Raw genomic sequence first — 21,301 nt, forward strand, 5'->3', positions numbered from 1 at the left:
AATGTCTCTACTTCACTTGAGATTCCGTGGTTCATGTATTTAGGATCATCTGAATCTCTTTGGCTCCTAGGCTAGAAACCCATGCTAATTACTGGACATGACCTTCAAATACTCTGTCACAGACCTCAGCAGTGAGTTGCCCTTCACTTCATTTACCAAATCCCCCTCTTTTCCTGGCAGCTACTATGTTATTTTTTAATCTCTCCATAGATGGATTAATTTTCCCGAGTATTCAGAGTACATTTATTCACATTTCTGCCCTTTCCACCACCTCAAAAAATGTTACTGATTCCAGGCTATGAATTTCCCAAGAAGAGCTGTTTTAAGTCCACAGTTATGCAATCCAAGTAAAACTGAATAATGGACTCCTAGTAGTTCACAAACACTTCTGCAAACCTAATCGTAGGGCAGCTGAGTTACTCCTTCCCTTTGCTCAGACAGGCATTTACTCCAAGTTATCTCCAATGAGAAGTGTTCTGAAAAAATGCTGGGTATTAAAAGATGAATTTAAAACAAAAAATGAATTCAAAATTGAACAATTTCAGCCATAAAACAAATATCTGGAATGTGAATAAAGGACAGAAAGCATCTGCCACAGTCAGTGTATCACTGGGCAGGAAGAAGGAAGTGCTCGTTTCAGAGTATTTGGTAAAGCATTAGCCCTCCAAAAAATGGATAATTCCACTTAAAAATTAAAAAATAATCTGCTATTTCCCTTCCCCTTTTCCCACATTTCTCTATTTCACGCTAGAGAACAACTTATTATTTCTCTTGTTCTGGAAAACTGAGGGCTCTCCAGTTCATTTCTGGTTTGCTTCTGTAAGTGACCCTGCTGCAGAGGTTTTTTCACAGACACCAATTTCACTAGGAAAGCTGAATCAAAAGGATTCAATGACCTCTGATCAGGTCATTGCTAATAAGATAGTTAAAAGCACGCACCACATTTTCATAAGACTTGGGAATGTTTCAGGCTGGTTTGACTGGTAATTTATGCCTAACCCTACATTTTGCCTAGAAGTTACAAGACAAGGGAAGCAGCTTCTTTTGTCATGAGCTAGTATCATCTGACACCCACTGGCACAGTATCCAGATCAAACATTCAACTGCATACCACCAAACATACCATTAGTGTCATCAGACTCCTCCTCATCTTTGGACTTCCTCTTAGAAGAGGGTCTATGCCTGAGTGTGTCTGGTGGGGTTAAATGCCGAAAGTATCCACTGGGCAAAAGTTCATTTTCCTCCTCCTCATCCTCCTCCTCCTCTTCCTCCTCCTCAATCTCAAATGTAGGCTCTAATCGGGGCATTGGTCGTTCAGAGTCTGAGTCCTCAAATGGTTCATCCAGCACTTCTGTGGTCTCTGAGATGGTTTCAGTGACAACACTGCTATTGTGGTGCTTACGCTTGCGGACTCGCCTCTTCCGATGAAGAATTGGTTTCTGAGAGTGGCAGTCAGGAGAAGAGAAGACATTTTATCACATGCAGTAGAAATAAGACACTGATAAATAGAAAACATGAACAGTAGAGTTTAACAGTCTAAGCAGGAGCAGAGGATTCCCTTCTGGAGCCCAGACTTCACTAGAAATGCTGAAGGGGACCTGCCTTCGGTTAGACAGATGTCAAATACAATTTGTGTAATAGTGTAAACCATTTAAACAGCTGACATTAACAGCCCATCCATTACAGCTGAAATACAACATAGATGTGAATAAAGCTACAAAGATGATATAGAAGAGAATTTCTCAGTGCAGCATTCCATGAAGAGAGGATCTTCTTGGTCACACTGACAGCATTCACATCTCTGGTAAATCATTCCAAAGACTTTATGCTGTGATTTTAGCTGTTTGGATAGCATTTGTGTTTTGTCAGCTTCTTTTGAAGTAGGACTGTATCTATTTTGCATGACTGAAACTTTAATAACCACTTTTTAAGGTGGAAAAATCAAAAGCACAAGGCTTTTGTTAAAAAAACCCCCAAAATCATAACCGCCACCAACACACTTACCTCTGATTCAACAAAAACCACCACTACAAACAGGTAGCAGAAAGCACCCTCCAGAGTTCTGGAAAACTGAGCAGAAGCTATCTGTACGCTTAATACACCCATCATGAATTGCACAGTCCTTCAGAAAGCACCAACATAATGACAAAACAGGTCGCATAATACAGTCAGAGACAAGAAGAAATAAGGCACACACCTTTCGTTTCAGTGTTGGCTTGGTGAGAACAGGTGGAGAGCTCGATCGAGGACTCACAGGTTCATCATCTTCCTCTTCACTACTCTCACTAAAACACCTCAGAAGTGCCCTGTCACTATCACTGTAGCGGCGGGATAACCTGTCACAGTCCTCTGGGAATCTGCTCTTCAGTGGCTCCGTGTTCTTTTTCAACTGCCCTCTCCACCCTTCCATACCTTCGCTGTACCGCCGACGGGGAACTGCAGATTCTTCCCCTTTGCCATACTGTCCCTGGGAAACTGCACATTTTTCCTCCTCTTCAGCGTATCGGCTTCTTGGGGCTGGAGACTTCTCCTCACATTCACCACATCTTCCTTGCAAGGCTGCTGACTTCTCCTCACAGTCACTGCACCGGCCTTGGGAGGCTGTTGATTTCTCCTCACATTCACTGCATCGCCCACTGGGAGCTGGTGGTTTGTCCTCAATGGGCAACATTGACTCCTTGTCACAAAAGGGCTCCCGAAGTTTCTTGCTCTTGCGGTTCCATCGCCCTCTTCGTGATGGCTGGCTGTTTGCAGGAAGACTATCCAGGGGAAAAATGTGCTTGTTTGGCCGTGCAGAATTGGCTGGAGCAACAATGTCTGGCTTTTTTTCACTCTCCGTAGGTGAGTAAGGCTCTTGCTCTTTCTTCTCCCATGACACAGATTTTACCATCTGATTTAAACAAAGACAAAGAGATGTCACACTTCTTATGTAAGCATGCATGTCTAGCCTGAATTTGAGTCCACAAAAGCCTTTTGAGCAAGAAGTCAGAAAACTTGCATAAGAATGGCTTTTAAGAAGCTGAGAACAACAAAACAGTTGACCTTTTTGTGATTCTAATAGTGCTAACTGCTGCTCCTTCCCTCCCAGGTGGAGGGAATGCACCTTAATTACCTTCCCCGCAAGTGACTTCAGTCAGTAGCAGCCTAATGGAATGCAAACATCATCTTGCTACATTCAATCACAGGATTTGTTTCATTTTCAAGTTAAAAGTGAGACAAACTTGAAGCTATTTTGTCAAGCAAAAAACCTTTGGTGAGAACCATTAAAACTTTTGGTTCTTTCATTTCTATTTATGCTACTTGTCACCTACAGAAATACTAGGTCCTTCAAACCTAAATCTATTTCAATAATCTGATTAAAGACAAGGCTGCTTGAGAGCGAGAGGCAGATTTTGTGGTTGTTTGGGGTTTTTAACATTGCCTCTCCCCCAGACTGCAAAAATCATTAAGGGTAGAAAAAGCCTTTCTACTATTTTCAGAAATAGTCTCTAACCTTTCTCTAGTTTCAATGTTTTCCCTATTTTTAGGTTCTAATCTGAAACTATAAAGACACATGAACTAATCACGACTGTATTGGTTTTTACAATTATGCCAAATGCCCAAGCTTGGCATTTGCAATTTTGTTTGCACTGCCTGCAAAAGGAACGAGTGTAACGTAGGTGCCACAAAGAAGTAACAGATTCACTCTTACACTGGTCTCTGAATCTTTTTCTTTCTGCTGCTGTTGCTCTTCGTTTTCCCCATCCTCTGTTTCCTCTTCTTCATCTTCAGAGACAACAGAGTTGGAAACTATAACAGGCGTCCAACGCAGACATTCTGCATCCACATCTATAGGTCGGACATTAGTTCTGAGCTTTGCCATATGTTCTTGGATAAGCTTCTCTCGACGAATGATCACAAATCTAAAGAGCAATAACACTCTCATCAACAGGCTACACACAGTACGTGCTGTCATGTAAAACAGATATAGGGTATTACAGATAAAGCTGTATACTCTCAATCAGTGCTGCCATGAGCAACACACAGATGACAGAAAGCTCCTTAAAATTGTACAGTTTGCAATACCAGACTACCAGAGAAAGCATCTGAGACCAGAGAAAATGTTAAATTCCTTCCACTTCTTGTTAATGGTGAAGCTATTATCCTTCCATGGGTAATATTCAGCTGCAGGCTATCACTTTCATTATGTGTCAAATGGACAGGAGGTATGCCATTTGGAAAACAGGCAACATAAGGTGAAAGACACTGAATGGTAGTAAGAGGACTGCTTTAAGAAGTTATAGCCCTACTACCAGAGTACGTTTTATTCAGCGGTTGGGAGTAGTTATCACTGATTAAAATATACTGTGAAGTGAGGACATAAAACTGTTCTCAAATAACTTCAAGTTTTTCCAAGTAAGTTCCAAGTTTAACACAAAACATGACAGAATACAACCCCACTCCCAAACTGCTATGGTCTGAATCAAGAATAATTCCAAGCATCTCACTTGTCTTGTACACTCATTTGGATACTTAAGTCTTAAATAAAAGCAAGCTTATTAGATGAGATTTTTCTCCAAATGCCATTAAATTTCATTCAAATACACTGGAAGCTATTTGGAAATACAACAGGACTCCTGTACTCACTGATCACTACGGAAGTCAAGCATTCGTAGGTGATGTAAAGTGGAAGTGATATCTTGAGGGCAGATCCCAGTCAGCTTACTCAACTTCTTGATGCTTAATTGCTTGTCATGTTGATGATAAAGGCACTCCAATATTACACTTTTCCAATAAGCCATATAGGAGAGGCGCCCCAGGTCTGACAGGGGCTTCTCTGGTGATCCTGCTTGACCCTCACGCTTTGAAAGCAAATAGCCTGAAGATACACAGGAAATGAAATTCAAGAAATTAGCATATACAGCTTCTGTTTCCACACCAACAAGAGCATTTTTATCCAGAAAGTAGCTGAATGTGGACTACAAGGTCCAGATTCTAATAATGAGGGATACACTGTTTGGGTTTTTGTGGTTCGAAGTCGTGTTCAATGACAGTGATGGAGATTCCTGAACTGCATCACCATCACACATTGGCTACGGGCAACGCCACGAGATGGCAGCAGCTCCCTACCTAGAAACTCCAAGTATACAACCAGGCTGCTGAGTATCCTCCAACTACAACAGCGATTTTGAAGATGACAGAGGGAAAGCATATTTTAGCCATTTAAAGCATTTACTTGAATATTTTCTCCTGCCAAACTTCAGGGCCGTACTGGAGAGTATGGGCTATACTGGTCTGCATTTAGCATAACAACAGAGACATAGTTACAGTGGCAAGTTTCCCTATGAACTTGCTGATATCCATGTATGAATGTAAGAATTGTTTGAGTATTAAGAGCCTCAGTATGTCTGGTCTTATTATTCTCAAAGCTAAATTAAAACATAACTATGACTACCTTTTGCTTAAGACACTCTTTCACTTAGTCAAGATGTCAAAGGTTTCAACAGATTGTGCAGTTTTAGGGCTGGATTTCTGTAGAAAGAACTACATGCACTCAAAAAAGTGAAGAAAAAGTTCCTTACTGAAGTCAATTAGGAACCTGCCATAGCCCTTACGCTGGTATTGAGGAAGAATCATTATACAGGACACATTGTACTTCTGTTGGCAGTGTTTCTCCTGTTGGAAAAACAGCAAATTAGGACAAAACAAAAGAGACAAGACAACAAGTGAGAAATCAAAGTTGTTCTGTACAAGCCCCTACTTATGGTTATGGCAAAAACTGAGATAGAAAGCAAGAGAGTTTCTTAGGAACAACAATGTCCATGAGTCAAGGTTGTATGTCGAGTTCACAGCAGAGAAAGTTCAAAGCAGAAATCTGAAGCAGCTAAATTCACTGAAAAAAACTGCCATGTTGCAGTGAACCTTTAAATGGGATAACCAGAACATCCTAAAATCCAACTCAAAAGTGCTGACTTTGAAGACTGAAAGGAAAAGCTTCAATTAAAGCTGTTTAAAAATAAGTAAAACAATTACAGACAAAAACCTTGAGAAAACCTATCTGAAATCTTGGCCCTGTTCTGTCAAAAAACCTAAAAGGTTTAGGACAAGAAGTAATGGGTTCAAACCGAGTACTTACCTTGGAAAAGTAGCCAACAAGGTGACAGCCCTTGACATCATTCTGTGTCAACACGTAGAAAAGAAATGGCTCCACATCGTAATAGAGTGTCTTATGGTCCAGGAAGAGTTTGGCTAACAAGCACAAATTCTGGCAGTAGATAGTGCTGACATTGCCATCAACCTTACAGAAATGAGGAAAAGGTTGTCACTCCATTTGCTGTCATACAAGGACATGCTTCATCTGGCTATACCTATACATTCAAAACGTCTAATACGAGAAGATGACTTTTCCAGCACGGATAGTGTTTCAAAGGACTTAAAACTTCCACAGCATAAAGGCTGTGGCCAAGCCACTGTTACATTCATTAATTTAAAAGAAAACATTCATTTTCCTAAAATGAAAGAGCATTTTGACACAGTGAGCCTTCTCCTGTGTTTTGTGGATGAATAATCCATCCATGAGGTCAGTTCCCACTGCCTGCTTGTAGTTCACTCTTTGCAACTGAACCTTTCAAGAATGAAGAGCTTTAGGGCTATGGAAAACTCATCACACGACTGGGTGCTAAAGACGCTATGCTATAGATAAAAGTGAGTGGCTTAGTTGTCTTACTTACCTCAAAGACTGAAATATTGTTTTTTCTGTAAATTTCATTGGCTGGAGGATGGAACCAACCACATTTTTTCATATGCTGTTGGAGAATGGTTCTGCTTTTCATATACTTTAGACAGAACTCACAAAGGTACAACTTGGGTAACCTGTAAGCAACGATAAAGAAAGATCAGAGACTGAATACATGGACTTTCGTACAAAACTCTTCACTCCTGCAGATAGATACCTTGGTGAAAACAAAACCAGTAAATACTGACCTAGTGCATGTGCTAATTAGGCCAAAACCACCTTACCACACTTAAAGTCATGGCACTTATTTATCCTATAAGAAATCTATATTAAAAATACGTATTCAACATCCTGAACAATCACGTTTACATTATTATGTCAGAAGAAATATCTGCAGGGACTAAAATCCTAGAAAAAACAGCAAAACCCCCTCCAGTTTTGCACTAGTGACACTAGGATGGATTAGATAAATAGTTCCTATTCTCTCCCTTCCCTCCTGGTAACAGACAGCTGTATGTACCCCTGAGCAACGGGTCACACCACCATCTGTTTGCTTTAAAGCCATTTTACATACTGCATTGACATGAACAATTTGAATGCAAGTGTCCCACTGTTGTGATTTAAGCTCATTTACATACTCTAGCTTGGATAGGGATGCTGTTTTCAGTTACCTTCAATGCCTTTAGCAGAGCTACAATAAATCCTCATGACAGACCACATGCTCATATTAAATGAAAAAGAGTTTGATTTCATTTTCTCTTTGTATTTATAGCCCTTAGAAGTTATTCCTTTTTCTGAATCAAGCTGAAGTTTGGAGAGTATGCAGTGCAGACAGTTTGCAAAGTTCTTAAGCAAGAGAACATCAAACCAACCATATGTACACCACAGCAGAACATCTTTCAGATGCCAAAACTTGTAACATTAAACATTTCTTCTTTAACTCTGCTAACTACACACAGCATAAAAATAGTTCTTAGGAATCAATCTCTATATTCCCATGGCAATTCACATGCTCGCAGCAGATGCCGGTTGTTGCAGAGAGCCGATCAACTCTTGACTCAGCCTAAAAACACCTTCAAACATCTATTAACTGCCATGAGAAGTATTGGGATTACGTGTACTTTGCTTCTGGCTACATTCAGATAGAATCTTCTTCAGATTTCTCTACCAGCTGGGGCACAGCTTTGCCAAAAACACTGAAGCAGAACAAAGGAGAGGTATGTTCAGTCATACTCTTACCTTGAGTATTCCTGTGGATATGGGGAGGAGTACCACGTCTGGATTTCATACTTGCCAAATTCGATGACAGAAGGGCATCGGACTTGTGGATCAGGAGGCCCAGTCACCCCTACTTTCTATGCAACGGCAAAAAACAAGTTTCCATGAATTTCCCAGGGAAAGGCTTCTAAGCGGAATTCAAACACTCTTATCTGTACAGCCCATCCACACAAAGAATGAGGTGACCCTACCCAGTACCAGTGACACTTCTAGCAAGTGATTCACAAGAAGGAAGAATCAGTAAGCATTGTCACACCATGTATCTCCACTACCTTCCACACTGTTGCATGGTACACAGCAAAACTGAATACAGTCTTTTTTCAGTCATGTTTCTGTTTCCTTTCTTGTTATTTCAATAGTAACTGATTCATGTTTCCTTCTGTTTTACTCAGAAGCTAAACAGAATGTTTCACTAGTCAGCCAAATAAGATCTTACAGCTCACTACCTGCATATGATCCACAACCACTTACTACTTTTTTTTCCCCCTCATCAGTTTACAGGCTTATTCCTTATCTCCTTTCATCTTAGGCTAACTACTAGAACAAACCTAGAGAGTTTGTTGCTAGTAAAGTACCCAGTATTTTATCAATAGCCCACACATTTTAGCAGCTATTTATCTATGTTCTGACAACTAAAGCCACAGCTCTCCAGGCATTTTAGATTTCCACCTTAACCTCTCATGCTCCCTTTTGTATTGTCCTTCAGCTCTCTTGAGGTCAGTCCCCATTACTGGGAAGCAGCAGAAACCAAGCACATTGGCTTCTCTGACAGACCGATTCACCTATTTCTTGGGTTTGCTCTTGGGCTGTGGTGAGATTTGGTACGTACTGCCAGATACTGAAAGTTTCACTTTACCTGCAGTGCTTGCTCCTGAATATCTCTAAACAGCTCCATGTCCTTTTCAGTTAAGACATCCTGGGTCCCAAAGAAACGGTCTTCATTTTCCTGCTTTCCATCCCAGCCATCCTGATTGTCTGTAGATGAGAAGGAAAATTGTCTTCACCTACATTTACCAAGGAGTACTTGGCTTTTAGTGCAGCAACAAATAGCATCTGGCTGCATTCAGGCACTTTACCAAGTTTTTTTTCTTATGGGATTTTCTATTCAGATAAACCATTAAGGAAAAACCAGTTCTGGATTTGTGACCAAACTGATCAAGAAACACCTCTTCCACAAAACAAGCAAACTAAACCCACAGGACACTTCACCTCACCCCCAAAGCATTAAGATACACCATTGTTCTTTCAGCAACAGCCAGGCTATTGCACATAACTATTCTAACACTTTAAATCCCATAGATTATTGTGGAATATTTTCCACTGCTTCCTCAGGAGCAATTCAAACTATCAAACTACTCAACAAGACTATAAGGACCTCAATGCATCAAAGGTAACTGACGGCATTAACTTTGCGCTCAAAGTTTTCATTCTAGTAATTTCAGCATCCTAGTCTTCGAACATGTTCTTGGTGTACAGGATACTTACATTGGCAGGGTGAAAAATCTTTACCTGTGGGCCATTCTGAAGTGCTAGATTTCCTGGTACCCTTTTTCCTGATCCTATACTGCTGAGAATAGTCTACCACTTCCCCTCGAGCTTTTCGTCCATCAGGGGAGGGAGTGAAGAATTTAGTAAGGCCATCTATAAGCCCTTTGGTTTTCTTGTTAAACTTCAGGGTGGTGCTGCCATCTCTGCAGAAGTCCAAGACATCTGCCTGCTCCAGGTATCCTCCTTCTGATGATGCTGACTGGCTGGACAGGGTGATCTTACGCTTCCTACCCCGACCAGGGCCAGTCCGAACTTTGCTGAAAGGACCTTTTGATCTACAGAATGAGAAAGATATTGTCGGAAGATTTGCTAACATGGTGTAAAAAAAAAAACCTGGACAAAAAGAAGCACTGAGATTACTTCTACTATTTCACAGCACTTTAGAGAAATTCTGTATTAAAGAATAACAAAATTGTGAAAGAGATCTTCTCAGAGTAAACCAGACACCAGAAATACCCACTGTCCTACTGAATCTCACCCCTTGCTCCTCCTTAGAGACTTACGTTGTATTTTGATTCTTTAACCTGTTTTTGGGACGTCCTATTGGGTTAGCATAGCGTCGTTTTATCTGGGCTGCCTTCTTGTGTAAGAGTTTCCTTCCTTTCTTCCGTGGCCGACATATTTGACATATCCACATACCTACAAGACACAAATCCCCATACTGAATGCAAGTGACTTCTATAGAGAACACGAAGGAGAATACAGGCCCAGAAAGGGTACAGAAAGGGTAGGAATGGTAACAAAGGCCCCAATTATCACATATATATGTAAGCTCTTTTCATCACAAAGTCCTCACCTTTTGGCATCCTGGTAAGAGGCGGGTCACAGCATTCCATGTGAAAGCCACGGTCACATGAGTCACAAAATAGCATGTTATCCTGTTGAAGGCAGATAAAGTTAATCTCTCTTTAGGTGTGCATCAGCATTAAGCCCTCAATTAATTTGTCACCACTTCAGAGAACACACACAGAGTTTTCAACTACCCACGTATCATGGTATTTCACAAGCATCAAAGACTACTGGACTCTCACAAAAGCTGCAACTATTTGACTCTAGAATGATTTTATGTTGTAGTTTAACTGGACATCCACAAGCCCAATGTCCTCTTCCTTCAGTCCATATTCCACTGTACTCACAGCATTTTTGCCCTGATCTCGACAGGAACTGCATGTTTTGCACTCAATACACTGCCATCGCAAGGCTTTCACTCGAACTGTCAACTCTGGAGAGAACTTTAAACAGGACGGATGACCTACAGAAAGAGGAGAAAATCCTACCTGTAAAACCACAGAAAGCTCACAAAGTACTTTATCTATTACATAGTCCCATGCATCATTTTGGTTATCCAGATACTCCTATTTTTAAGCGCTTCTATTCTTATCTGCTTACAAATACAAAACCAATACCTTAGATAGCAAGTGTTAGGCCCACAAAGAACAGCAAGATCATTTTTCAGAACTGAATTGAGAAACATGATAAAACTGGTCATCATTACCACATTTTCAGAGAAACCTCCAAGAGCCACATGAACTGTTTGTGTTAGGTTAACTTAACAGCCTCCCCTCTGGGAGCACATGATTCAGCTGAGCTAATCATGTTATATGCCTTAGATGCATACTACTCATACATCTGGGTCAGGAGTAGTCACTATACTAGACTTCTATACTTGCCACTTGTCTCAAGTGGCAAGGTTATCATCAGATGCATACTCCTCATATGTATGGGTCAGTAGCAGTCATTATAGCAAGCTCTTCTGTCTCAAGAGGATGACTTATTACCAGCAGCATTGTAAATGGGCACTTACCACTGTTGCCACAGTCAGCACAAGAGATGAGTTCTTCAGGCTTCTTCTCCCGATTTTGCTCTTTTGTACCAAGGCAGAAACTGCAGATTGGAATTGGTTCAGCAACCGGCTGAAGAGGAAAACAGACAAGAAAAGCACTGAGTGTACCAAGGGAGCAAATCGTAACACACAGAATCACAGACACGTTTCATGTAACAGGTAAACAATGTGTGTGTGATATTGCCTCACAGATTTCAGCTGGTCCTCACCACACGACACTGTATTAACTGAAGAGATCTCATTCCTATTCAGGTTAAAGACAAGACACATACACCCAGGTTCAAAGGAAAAAAGAACGGAATTCCAGGGCTAGGGAGAACTTGGAAAAAAAAGCTGGGAAAGAGAATTCAAAATCAGTACATAATCCAATGCAAAGTTAGAGAGAGCTGGTGCCTTAATCTGGCAACAAATGAACGAACCATGAGGTGATGCAGTGGTGGAAAACAGGCACTGATGACCCCAGAGCACAAGTGTCCTAAGACATTCCCAGCAGGTACCCAGAAAGTGGTAATGCAGTTGTGAAAAGCATTTGCAAGACATTACCTGGAATAAAATGCATTACAGAGCAAGTGCAACAACTGTGCCACTATTAACTATTCTCATAAGTACTGATGTCAGTATGCTGCAGACCAAAAGGCTTGCTCTCTCTACAAAAGTTCAGGAGGGTGAAAAAGATGTAAAGATGAGGCAAAACCAGGTATTAACTAGCCAACAATACCTTTGGCCTCAAATAAGCTGGAGGTTTTTAAACCAAACGACTGACATTCTATAACAGCCTCCTCAAAGAAGTAGCAAGTACAATAACTGGTTGTTTTAAAGTGGCACTTGATCAACTAACGAGAGAGAAAGGAGAGTCTTATCTCCAGTAACATCAAGTGCTGGATTTCATAATCTACCAAATTCTTTCTACTCCAATTTTGTAAGCAAAATTTAATTTAAAAGTGTAATAGAAACCTGCTAAAAATCACATTTAAAACATTGGAAGCACAAAAAATGAAAGATTATGGTAAGTTTTGAGACACATTCTTTGTATAGCTGTACCATGTGAATGTGTGATTTCACACAAACCTTTTTCAGAGTATATTATGCACTTACATATGCACATAATTATTGTACGGAAGCATATGCCAGAAGAACTTAAAGGAATCTTTACTGTGGCTAAGCCAAAGCAAAAGCTACACTCAGAAGAGTTTCTTGCAGAAAACAGGTGGGTTTATAGTACAGTAAAATACAAACTGGAAGTTTCAAGCTCTATCTTTACTTGGTGTACAGGCCCAGTGTATTCACAGACCAAGGTGTGTTCCTTAACACACACACACACACACAAAAGCTGGAAACAATCAGAACACCCTGGCTTATTTTCAGATAAGGAAATGCTCAGAGAAAACTCCTTGAGTAATGTCAACAAGCAGATCGGCACGAGGACTAAAGCACACAGTGACCCCTGTCTGGCATCTGCTGCTCCTCTCTGAAACAAATGCAACGATGTGGATTCACCACAAAGTTGCAGTAAAAAGGTTTAGACTCCTTTCGAATACAATTTGGCATATTTATTCATCCTTTGGACTTGGTCATATACTGGTTGTAAGAAACTACCATGGTTCTTGGAACAATACTCTCCACTGCTCTTTGCTTTGAAGGAGTCTTCTATGACTCTGTTTCAGCAGTTCTAGCGTACTTCTTGCATTAAAAAAGCAGCACTACAGCAGCCCCTGCAGACTTGTATCCAAGTAATGGGGAATTCATTGTATGAGCAGTTCACATCTGAATTGGTTTAGATTCAATGACAGCTTCACGCAGTTACACACAACTACGTGACTGAGGTACTTATAGAATGCTTACGTGACCATAATAGCTGCCTATTCCTCATGAAACATTAGAAGACATGAACAATTGTATTTGTTATGGTCCTCTCTCTGTCTTATCTTTCTCTAAGTCATTGACTAGCAAAGCTCAGCAGTGAATCCCATTGGCTGCCTTGCAATTTATATTGTCTTGAATAAAATGAACAGGAGGACCAAAGAGTATCAGAAAGTGGGCCCAAATGCAGCTGGCCTCCTCTCAGTGGCCATCCTGTACCCTTTGGGAAAGCAAAGCTGGAACATTCATGCACCTTTTCAGAGTAGAAGTAAACTATTTCATATATCCTCTGCAGGAGTTCATGAGCAACTTACCTGATCAAAGAGAATCTTATAGAACCTCTATTAGGCAGTCTGAGATGGTCTTTCTTATCTCTCCTAGCCAGAATTTGTGCATTCCCTGTTCATCCCCATAGTCCTTCAAATATGGATGTCCCCATGTAAAAACTGTTAAGCTTTGGAAGAACCAACTCAAAGATGATGCTTTAGAATAATTTATTAAATAGGAATGACTTTGAACGTGGAGATGAGGCTGCTCCTCCAACGCTGCTGTGCGAGGCTGTGTTGTGCTAAGTACGGAGAGGTTTCACTGCTGCAGCGTTTGTTCAGCAAAGAACATCCTGGCAAGTGGAAAACGCAAGCACACAATGAGGGAGTCGCGAAAACAAGCCTGGGAGCAGCCAGCTCGGTTTCATACTGCACATTTTTGGCAGCCATTCAACTCCTTCTGCTGTTTTTCTCGCAAGCACATCTCTGTGTGTGATGTCACCAGATTCAGCGAGGGAGGGAGCCAGAACAAATTGGACTGACAGTGCGCTGCAGCCTGCCAGCCTCTCGGCACATGGTGTTACTATACAAAGGATGTCTAGAAACCAAACGTGCTCCCTATGGATTCAGAGGCTGTACCCCCTCCTAAAGATGGCTACAGAGAAGTGCCTACGGAGAGGAGGCAGGCAAGAATGTTAAAAGCTTGGTTTTGGTCAATCCATCTGCTTTGTAGTCTTCTTAATTTAGGAAAGTGAGGTAGGAACTCCTATTCCACTGCCTCACCACCCTCACAGTAAAGAACTTCCTCCTTTTATATCTAACCTGACCTTCCCCTGTTTTAATTTGAACCCATCACCCCTTGTCCTATCGCTACAGTCCCTGATGAAAAGAAGTATATCAAGGACTATTACAATGGAGGGAGCATCTGAAATGCTGCTACAGGAGTAAAGTGAAGTGTTACAGGTAATAGCTTAGATATTAGCACAGTATATACAAGCTGAATTCTACGCAGCTGTTACGACATCTAAAAACCTACCAAAAAAGGAACTACTACTTGGAGCTGACACTCAAGCTGTCTTACTATTAAACATGCACATGCTAAGAACTTCAGAGAATGTCAACTGGCAATATTTAGACAGTCAGTTGTTAAATAACCTTCCCAGGGCTAAGAAGTCCTTTAATCAGAGGATTAAAACAATTTGAGATCTGTACGTCACAATCAGAATCACATGCCAGGACTTCCTGCCTGAAACGGGGGGGCAGGAGGGAAGGGAGGCTCCAGCTTCTTTCTTTGCAGTATAAGGGAACTCCCTTCATTTGACACTGATTCAGGAACTCTGCAGCTCGAGTTCCTGAAGTCTTCTTTACCCAAAGCTGTATTCTGGAAGCCGCCCACACAAAGGTACCCAGATTTAGCAAACCCAGGTGAAGTGAGGCAGTCAGGCACTGTATTTTTATGAATGCATATTTAAAAGACAGTAAGAACCTGGTAGCAGTAAAAAGCGAGTGCAGCTGCTTTGCCCCGAGATTGTGCTGAAGATTTTGCACGCACCTTCATGATCAGCAGCTTCCGAAGCTCAGTCACTGCAACACACTGACTGAGAGCACCAGAATTATCTTTTCCCTAAAACAGGGGAAGTTCAGGTTAGATAAAAGGAAGAAGTTCTTTACTGTGAGGGTGCTGAGGCCCTGGCACAGGTTGCCCAGAGAAGTGGTAAATGCTCCATCCCTGGCAGTGTTCAAGGCCAGGCTGGACAGAGCCTTGGGGGACATGGTCTAGTGTGAGGTGTCCCTGCCCATGGCAGGGGGTTGGAACTGGATGATCACAAGGTCCTTTCCAACCCTATGATTCTGTGTATAGCAAGCACATACCTCTGCTGTTTCTTCCCTCAGTATATAAGAAAGCTAACACTGAAATCAAGTTGTTTACTTAGTGATGTTTTCCAGCTTCCACCCTCCTCCCTACCTGACTATACTTTAAAGCTCTGTAATAAATAAGGTTCCTCTATTAAGCAAACTTCAGAGATGTGCCAGTCCTTAGCTGTCAACAATCTCCAGAACAGAAAGGACTAACAATGGGGATCCAGCCAGCACATTGGATTAGTCTCCTTCTTCTTAACCAGCTATCCTAGCCTCAGCTTTTGCTGAAACTATGTCAGAGAATGCCATTAAAAACCACTTCCTCCACAGCAGTATACCATTGATGTAGGTACTCATCACAACCCTTATGTCTTCTCACACTTACAAACATTGCCTTTAAGTTGCCATTACTCTGAACACTGTCAGAGATCCTCTTGATATCATTCCATACCATTTCACCTTAAGTTCACAGCCACAGTCTCATAGCACCCTCCACAGCTTCCATGATCTGCTTATGTTTGCTCCATTACTAAGAACTACTTTACCTGTTCCCTAATGAAGTCCAAAGAAATCTTTCAGCATTTGAGTTTCCAGAGTTACACAGAGTGCAGATGGAGGCCATCTGTTATCAGCCACCATTTGTTTCAGACAGAGCTACAGCCTTCTCTTCTCTAGAACCAGCTGGAAGAGAGGGAATCCTAATCCTCCTCCAGCTGAGAGCCAAAGCTTGAAGAGCACCCTTGGAGTGTAAGGGTGAGCTCTCAAAATGTAATTACAATCTTCTGGTTGCAGATCATTTATGTACTCCACCCAAAACAAACCAATCCACAAATAACTTCCTTACCAGCAAGGGGACAGTTCTTCGCTTTAAGACATGGAATTAACAGTTATTAACCTAAAGCAGGCACAATACAGCAATAGCTGCTGTATGCTTAAAGGCCTTCAAAACAACTATAATGCCCTCAAAGCATAGGATCTTTCTAAACAGATAAAAGAAGTTTGTCTTCATGTGCTATGCACGAGTGCACACTGAGATCTAGAACTATTAATTGCAAGAGAGAAAGCCTAACGGATGCTGCATGTATAATAACTCATAGTTAAAGTGATTGATAAGTACCACCAGATATAAATAGCAACACAAAAGCAGGAAACAGGCCATAAGGAACACGTGAGAGCAGCACAAGCAATCTGCTGTAAATATTCCTCCCCTTTTTCAGCCTCAGAAGTTTCTCCATTTTTTTTTTCAGGAAGCACTTTCAGAATAGTGTTTTTATACCATCAGCTCTACTGCAGGACAATAGGAAGATATTTACTTAAAGGTTGCTACAGCCATGTCCAGTTTTAACTGACATAAAGGAGTTTCAAGGAGAATGCAATGGCTATCAGTTAATGCTATCCATACTGCGGAAAACAAGCATCAACAAAAGCAGAACAAGCTGTCTTTATCAAGAGCTTCCAGCCTTAAGACCTGCACTTTACTATAGCTTGGTTCCTCACAACAGTGTACCTAGAAAGAGCCCTTTCCTCTTCAACAGTACTAAATAGTACTGCATTGTAGTAGCCTTGTAGTAGTGCAGTAATCCTTGCACTATAATAGTACTATATTAACTATTAAACAGTCAACTTGGTTTCAGCTGGGACAGAGTTAATTTTCTTCCTAGTAGTCGGTACAGTGCCATGTTTTAGATTTAGAATGAGAATAATGTTGCTGCTCAGCAGTGTTTACACCAAGTCAAGGACCCCCATGGCAGGGAGGTTAGAACTACATGATCTTAAGGTCCTTTCCAACCCAAACCATTCTGATTCTGACTTTTCAGCTTCTCTCCAGTGAGGAGGCTGTGGAGCACAAGAAGCTGGGAGCCAGCCAGGACAACTACCCCAGCTGGCCAAGGGATATTGCAGACTATAGGACGTCATGCTCCATATATAAACTAGGGGGAAAGCTGGTCAGGGACTGCTGCTCAGGAAGTTCCCGGGCATCACTCAGCAGGCAGTGAGCAACTGCATTGGACATCACTTGTTTTGGTTATTATAATTATATTATCATTGTTATTATTCATTTTCTCTTGTCTGTCCTATTAAACTGCCTTTAGCTCAACCCACAAATTTCACTTCCTCCCCCCCTAATCTCTCCTCCATCCCAATGCACTGGTGAGATTTGGCAGCTACCTGCTGGCTTAACCCACAACAACGCTCCTTGTTAATTGCAGTCCTACTGCAAAACCCCCCACGCACAGACCACACAAGTAATAAGTTTCATTCTTACTTGTTAAATGCATTATTACTGGTTTTGTTGATGATGAATGGATAAACAAGACATGCAGGGTAGTGCACTTGCACTCTGGGCATAGCAGTGTTAGCATTTATCGAGGTAACCCAGTTTGCCTGTACAAGCACTTTCTGAGCTAGCAGGGTTTTGAATATAGCTAATATTCAAGCTGTGGCTGGGTTCCTCCTTTGAACCTGACCATCATACTACGCAATTTTAAAATCACGGTGCTTGCCTCCAAAGGAAGATACACCCTGTAGTAAGTGCTGCCATCATACTCAGTCATGACTTTTTGTAATCTCTAACCCATGAATGCATTTGTTTAGGAATGACTAAAAGACAATTAAGATTTTCAGCATGTAGCTAGTATACCATGACCTTTATTTGTTACACAGATAGTACTATCCTTTGCTCTCTTGAGTATTGTCTTATTTCACACTAAATGCCAACTTCCTAAAACAAGACACTTTTCAGTTACACTTTTGTACAGCGCCAACACAATACGACTTAAACTATTAGGTACTAGAGCCCTATAAATAAAGACTACTGTACCAATGAGATCTGTTCAGTAAGACGACCAAGGGCTTTCCAGACCAGCACAGGTTCAGTGGGCTCTTCTGATTCAACAAAACAGCAGATGAAAAAAAAAAAGGCACAAATTTATTTATTTCAAAGGTTCTGATCAAAAAAGACCTAAAGTATTGCAAGCCACAATCCTCCTCCCCAGCATTCTGAAGATGCAACATATAACTGCATAAGGAGTTTGTCACAAATAAAGACGTAAATATGCATTTGATAGCCATACGTAAGCTTCAGATAGCTGTCACTTTTCAGGCTTCAAACACACAAATAGGAGTATTTCAAACTAAGTGCCTGTAGGAGAGAGAAATCAGCCTTTCTTGTCTGGCAATGCAGCACACCTTTTGTGCCAAAAAGCCAGCAAAGAAATGAACACATTAGTGGTCCAGCTAAAACAAGGTCTGGCAGGTTGCAGGGCTGACACGACAGCACACAACCAAGGCACCACTGAGAGGAGAGCGGAGGCTCCCTTTCGCCCTGCTCTGCAGCTCCTGTCCTCCAGCAGCAGCTCAATTTCACAACACAGAACATTAACTTAAACCAACAATTTCATTTCATAGTCAAACTCGGCTGCAAACCGTAGCAGTTGAGGAGCAAAATACCACTTGTTCTATCTTTGCAATGGCTGTGGTAACTTCTGGCAAAGCCACAAGGTGTCAGCTCGAGGAAGATTAACTTCCTAAATCCTCCCTACATCACCTGCACCAATCATGACCAAAACCCAACCAACAGAAAAACCTCCACGACTAAAAACCCAATAAAGTGGTGAGGAAATAGCCCAGAAAAGTTCATCAAGATATTCTCAAAGCTTTTTCTGCATACTTGTATCAAGCCTTTCTAAACCCAATGGCACCCCAACAGCCACTATATGTTAAAACAGTAGCATTGTTTATTCTGTTTAGCATTTATAAAGGTGACAAAAATAAATCTGGCATTCATTTAAAGCTAAATTATGGTTTCCAAAGCAGCACCAAAGAATTTCTTCTCCCAGCTCAGAAAAAGCATTTTTAAAAGCAATTAGGAAGGAGTTTCATGAAATAAAACTGTTCCTCCTAACAAATACTGGCATAGAGCAATTATTCCTCAAGAAACAAAATACTTTCAAAACTAAAAATCCTGGGTTTTACTAAATATATATAGAACATATATATATTATATACATTTTTACTATATATATAGCAAGCATACTAATTATACAATGAAACACAAGTGATGATCATGCTTTAAAGAAATCTTTCATGCATATTTAATCAGAAATTTCCTGTAGCAATTGCACTGTAACAGTAGGATTACTTATTTAAGAGTCCAGCCTGCACAGGATCAATGAATGGTGGACTCAGCACTGAAAATATATTGCTCCACACCCATTACCTCTTTAGGTAACCTGATGTGGGAGCCCTGACATCTGCATTTCCTTACTCCCAGCTGTGTGGAAGTGACAGTGCTTGTGTGACACTTACTCAGGAGGCAGCAACTCAACCATCTTCTTTTTCATTACAATTTCAGCACGAATTCCCTTTATTTTTAGGTACTGCAATAATTTGCCACCCCCCTCCCCCTTCTTTCCACAACAGAAGTAGGTACTTGTGAATCCTACACAAGTGAAGGCACACATAGCAATTAAAACTGAAATTAAAGACAACTCTTCTTTTGTCAGCCATTGTCACTAAGAGATAAGCAAGTTTCAGCACTGAGCTCTGCCCATCAGCAGGGTTTTTTCCTGTTTGCTTGTTTTCAAAGCTGTGCTTTTAGGCCAGGGATTTCAAAACCATCATGGAAGCAGCATGTCATTACTACCTGGTAAACCATGATAACTTGCCATTGGTTTTGCCCTTGAAAGCTAGAATGTGGCACTCACAGAATGCCCAGAGAAAAAAAATAAGAGCTGAAAAAAGGCAAACAGTGTTTCCTAACCACAGCTTCTGTAGTGCAGCTTTATGTTTACTTCATTTAAAACACGTAAGCCTCGACTTTCATAGACCTCCTGCAAGGTACGCATCAGGTTCACACTGCACAGGGAAATAGCCAGAACTTAATGTTCACTTCTAGGCATCCAAGCAAAGCGACACTACTATCAAACACACAGGTAAACACTTGCAGCTCAGTGGAAGCTACTTGAACATTTAAAGGAAGAATTATCACACCTTTAAGATTCATAAACTTGGATCATGAGCTACATGGAGAGATCTTAAACGGATGTTAAAGACCAAACAGTGCAAGGATAAAAGTCTAACAACCAAATCAACAAAAAATACCCCACAAAGCACAAGCCCAAAAGAATTTATTGAGGAAATGCCTTGCAAAATTTCTACTATAGCTACTGTGCATCCTAATGTTAGTAACAATCATTTGAGTGTTCAAGCTGCTCAGACCCGAGCAGGTGGAAAGGAACCAGGGAGCGTATCTAACAGCCCAAAATGCACATACATACACATATGCATGGGTTTATGCACCCAAGAACTCAATAAGCTATTCTTCCAGGGTACAAAAAACAAACCACAGACCAAATTCAGTATTTATAGTAGCCCATATTATCACTCACCACTCTGTGATATATCCTATTTCAAGAAAACCCCAGGGAACAGTTCATCTGAAAGAGTATCAAGCTAGTCCCGAGTTTTGGCACGTTAGAAGATGACCAAACAGGCTGCAAAACATGCTGCATTAATAATAATATGCATAGCTCATGTTTTCCACTGTTTCTACCACTCTCAAGCCAGGTGCCTCATGTGCTAGGCCTCTTTACATCCAGTTTTCATACCGTTTTACAGCTACACTGATTTCATTACAGGTATCACTGAAGTACATAGGAAACATTTGTAGACAGAACACTTGAAAAAAGGATAGAGGAAGCTGCTGGAATTTCCAGCACAGTAATACTTACTTCCTATGTTCCACCCGCTCACAATACCATACTCTGACTAGCCAAGTATAGTGTTCACAATAGAGCTTCCACAGTTAAATTTGAACTTCTATAGTTTAAAGTCTTCAAACCCTAATAGATCATAAAGCAGTCCTCTCACCAGAGAGTGACGCTCACCTGGAATACCAGGAGCATCACACACTCAACTCATCCCTGAGGT

At 41.1% G+C, this 21,301-nt stretch overlaps 1 protein-coding gene across 3 annotated transcripts in view; it reads right to left on the reverse strand.

Annotated features, from left to right (window-relative positions):
- KAT6A (lysine acetyltransferase 6A) overlaps nucleotides 1–21,301 on the reverse strand; it is a 31,088-nt gene that overhangs the window by 5,982 nt on the left and 3,805 nt on the right. For 2 of the 3 annotated variants that reach the window (XM_080634698.1, XM_080634699.1), the window contains exons 4-17: nucleotides 11,346–11,454; nucleotides 10,678–10,793; nucleotides 10,338–10,419; nucleotides 10,045–10,180; nucleotides 9,503–9,816; nucleotides 8,850–8,968; nucleotides 7,955–8,070; nucleotides 6,711–6,852; nucleotides 6,116–6,277; nucleotides 5,562–5,655; nucleotides 4,627–4,858; nucleotides 3,692–3,902; nucleotides 2,198–2,890; nucleotides 1,124–1,439 (exon numbers count right to left, since the gene is read on the reverse strand). In XM_080634698.1, coding sequence (XP_080490824.1) covers nucleotides 1,124–1,439; nucleotides 2,198–2,890; nucleotides 3,692–3,902; nucleotides 4,627–4,858; nucleotides 5,562–5,655; nucleotides 6,116–6,277; nucleotides 6,711–6,852; nucleotides 7,955–8,070; nucleotides 8,850–8,968; nucleotides 9,503–9,816; nucleotides 10,045–10,180; nucleotides 10,338–10,419; nucleotides 10,678–10,793; nucleotides 11,346–11,454 — 2,842 coding nt within the window. Of the gene's footprint in view, nucleotides 1–1,123; nucleotides 1,499–2,197; nucleotides 2,891–3,691; nucleotides 3,903–4,626; nucleotides 4,859–5,561; nucleotides 5,656–6,115; nucleotides 6,278–6,710; nucleotides 6,853–7,954; nucleotides 8,071–8,849; nucleotides 8,969–9,502; nucleotides 9,817–10,044; nucleotides 10,181–10,337; nucleotides 10,420–10,677; nucleotides 10,794–11,345; nucleotides 11,455–21,301 lie in introns of those variants that run through there. The other variant, XM_080634700.1, reaches the window with a different exon arrangement.

This window comes from Psittacula echo, assembly GCF_963264785.1.
Source record: "Psittacula echo genome assembly, chromosome: 25".
NCBI classification, from domain to species: Eukaryota; Metazoa; Chordata; class Aves; order Psittaciformes; family Psittacidae; genus Psittacula; species Psittacula echo.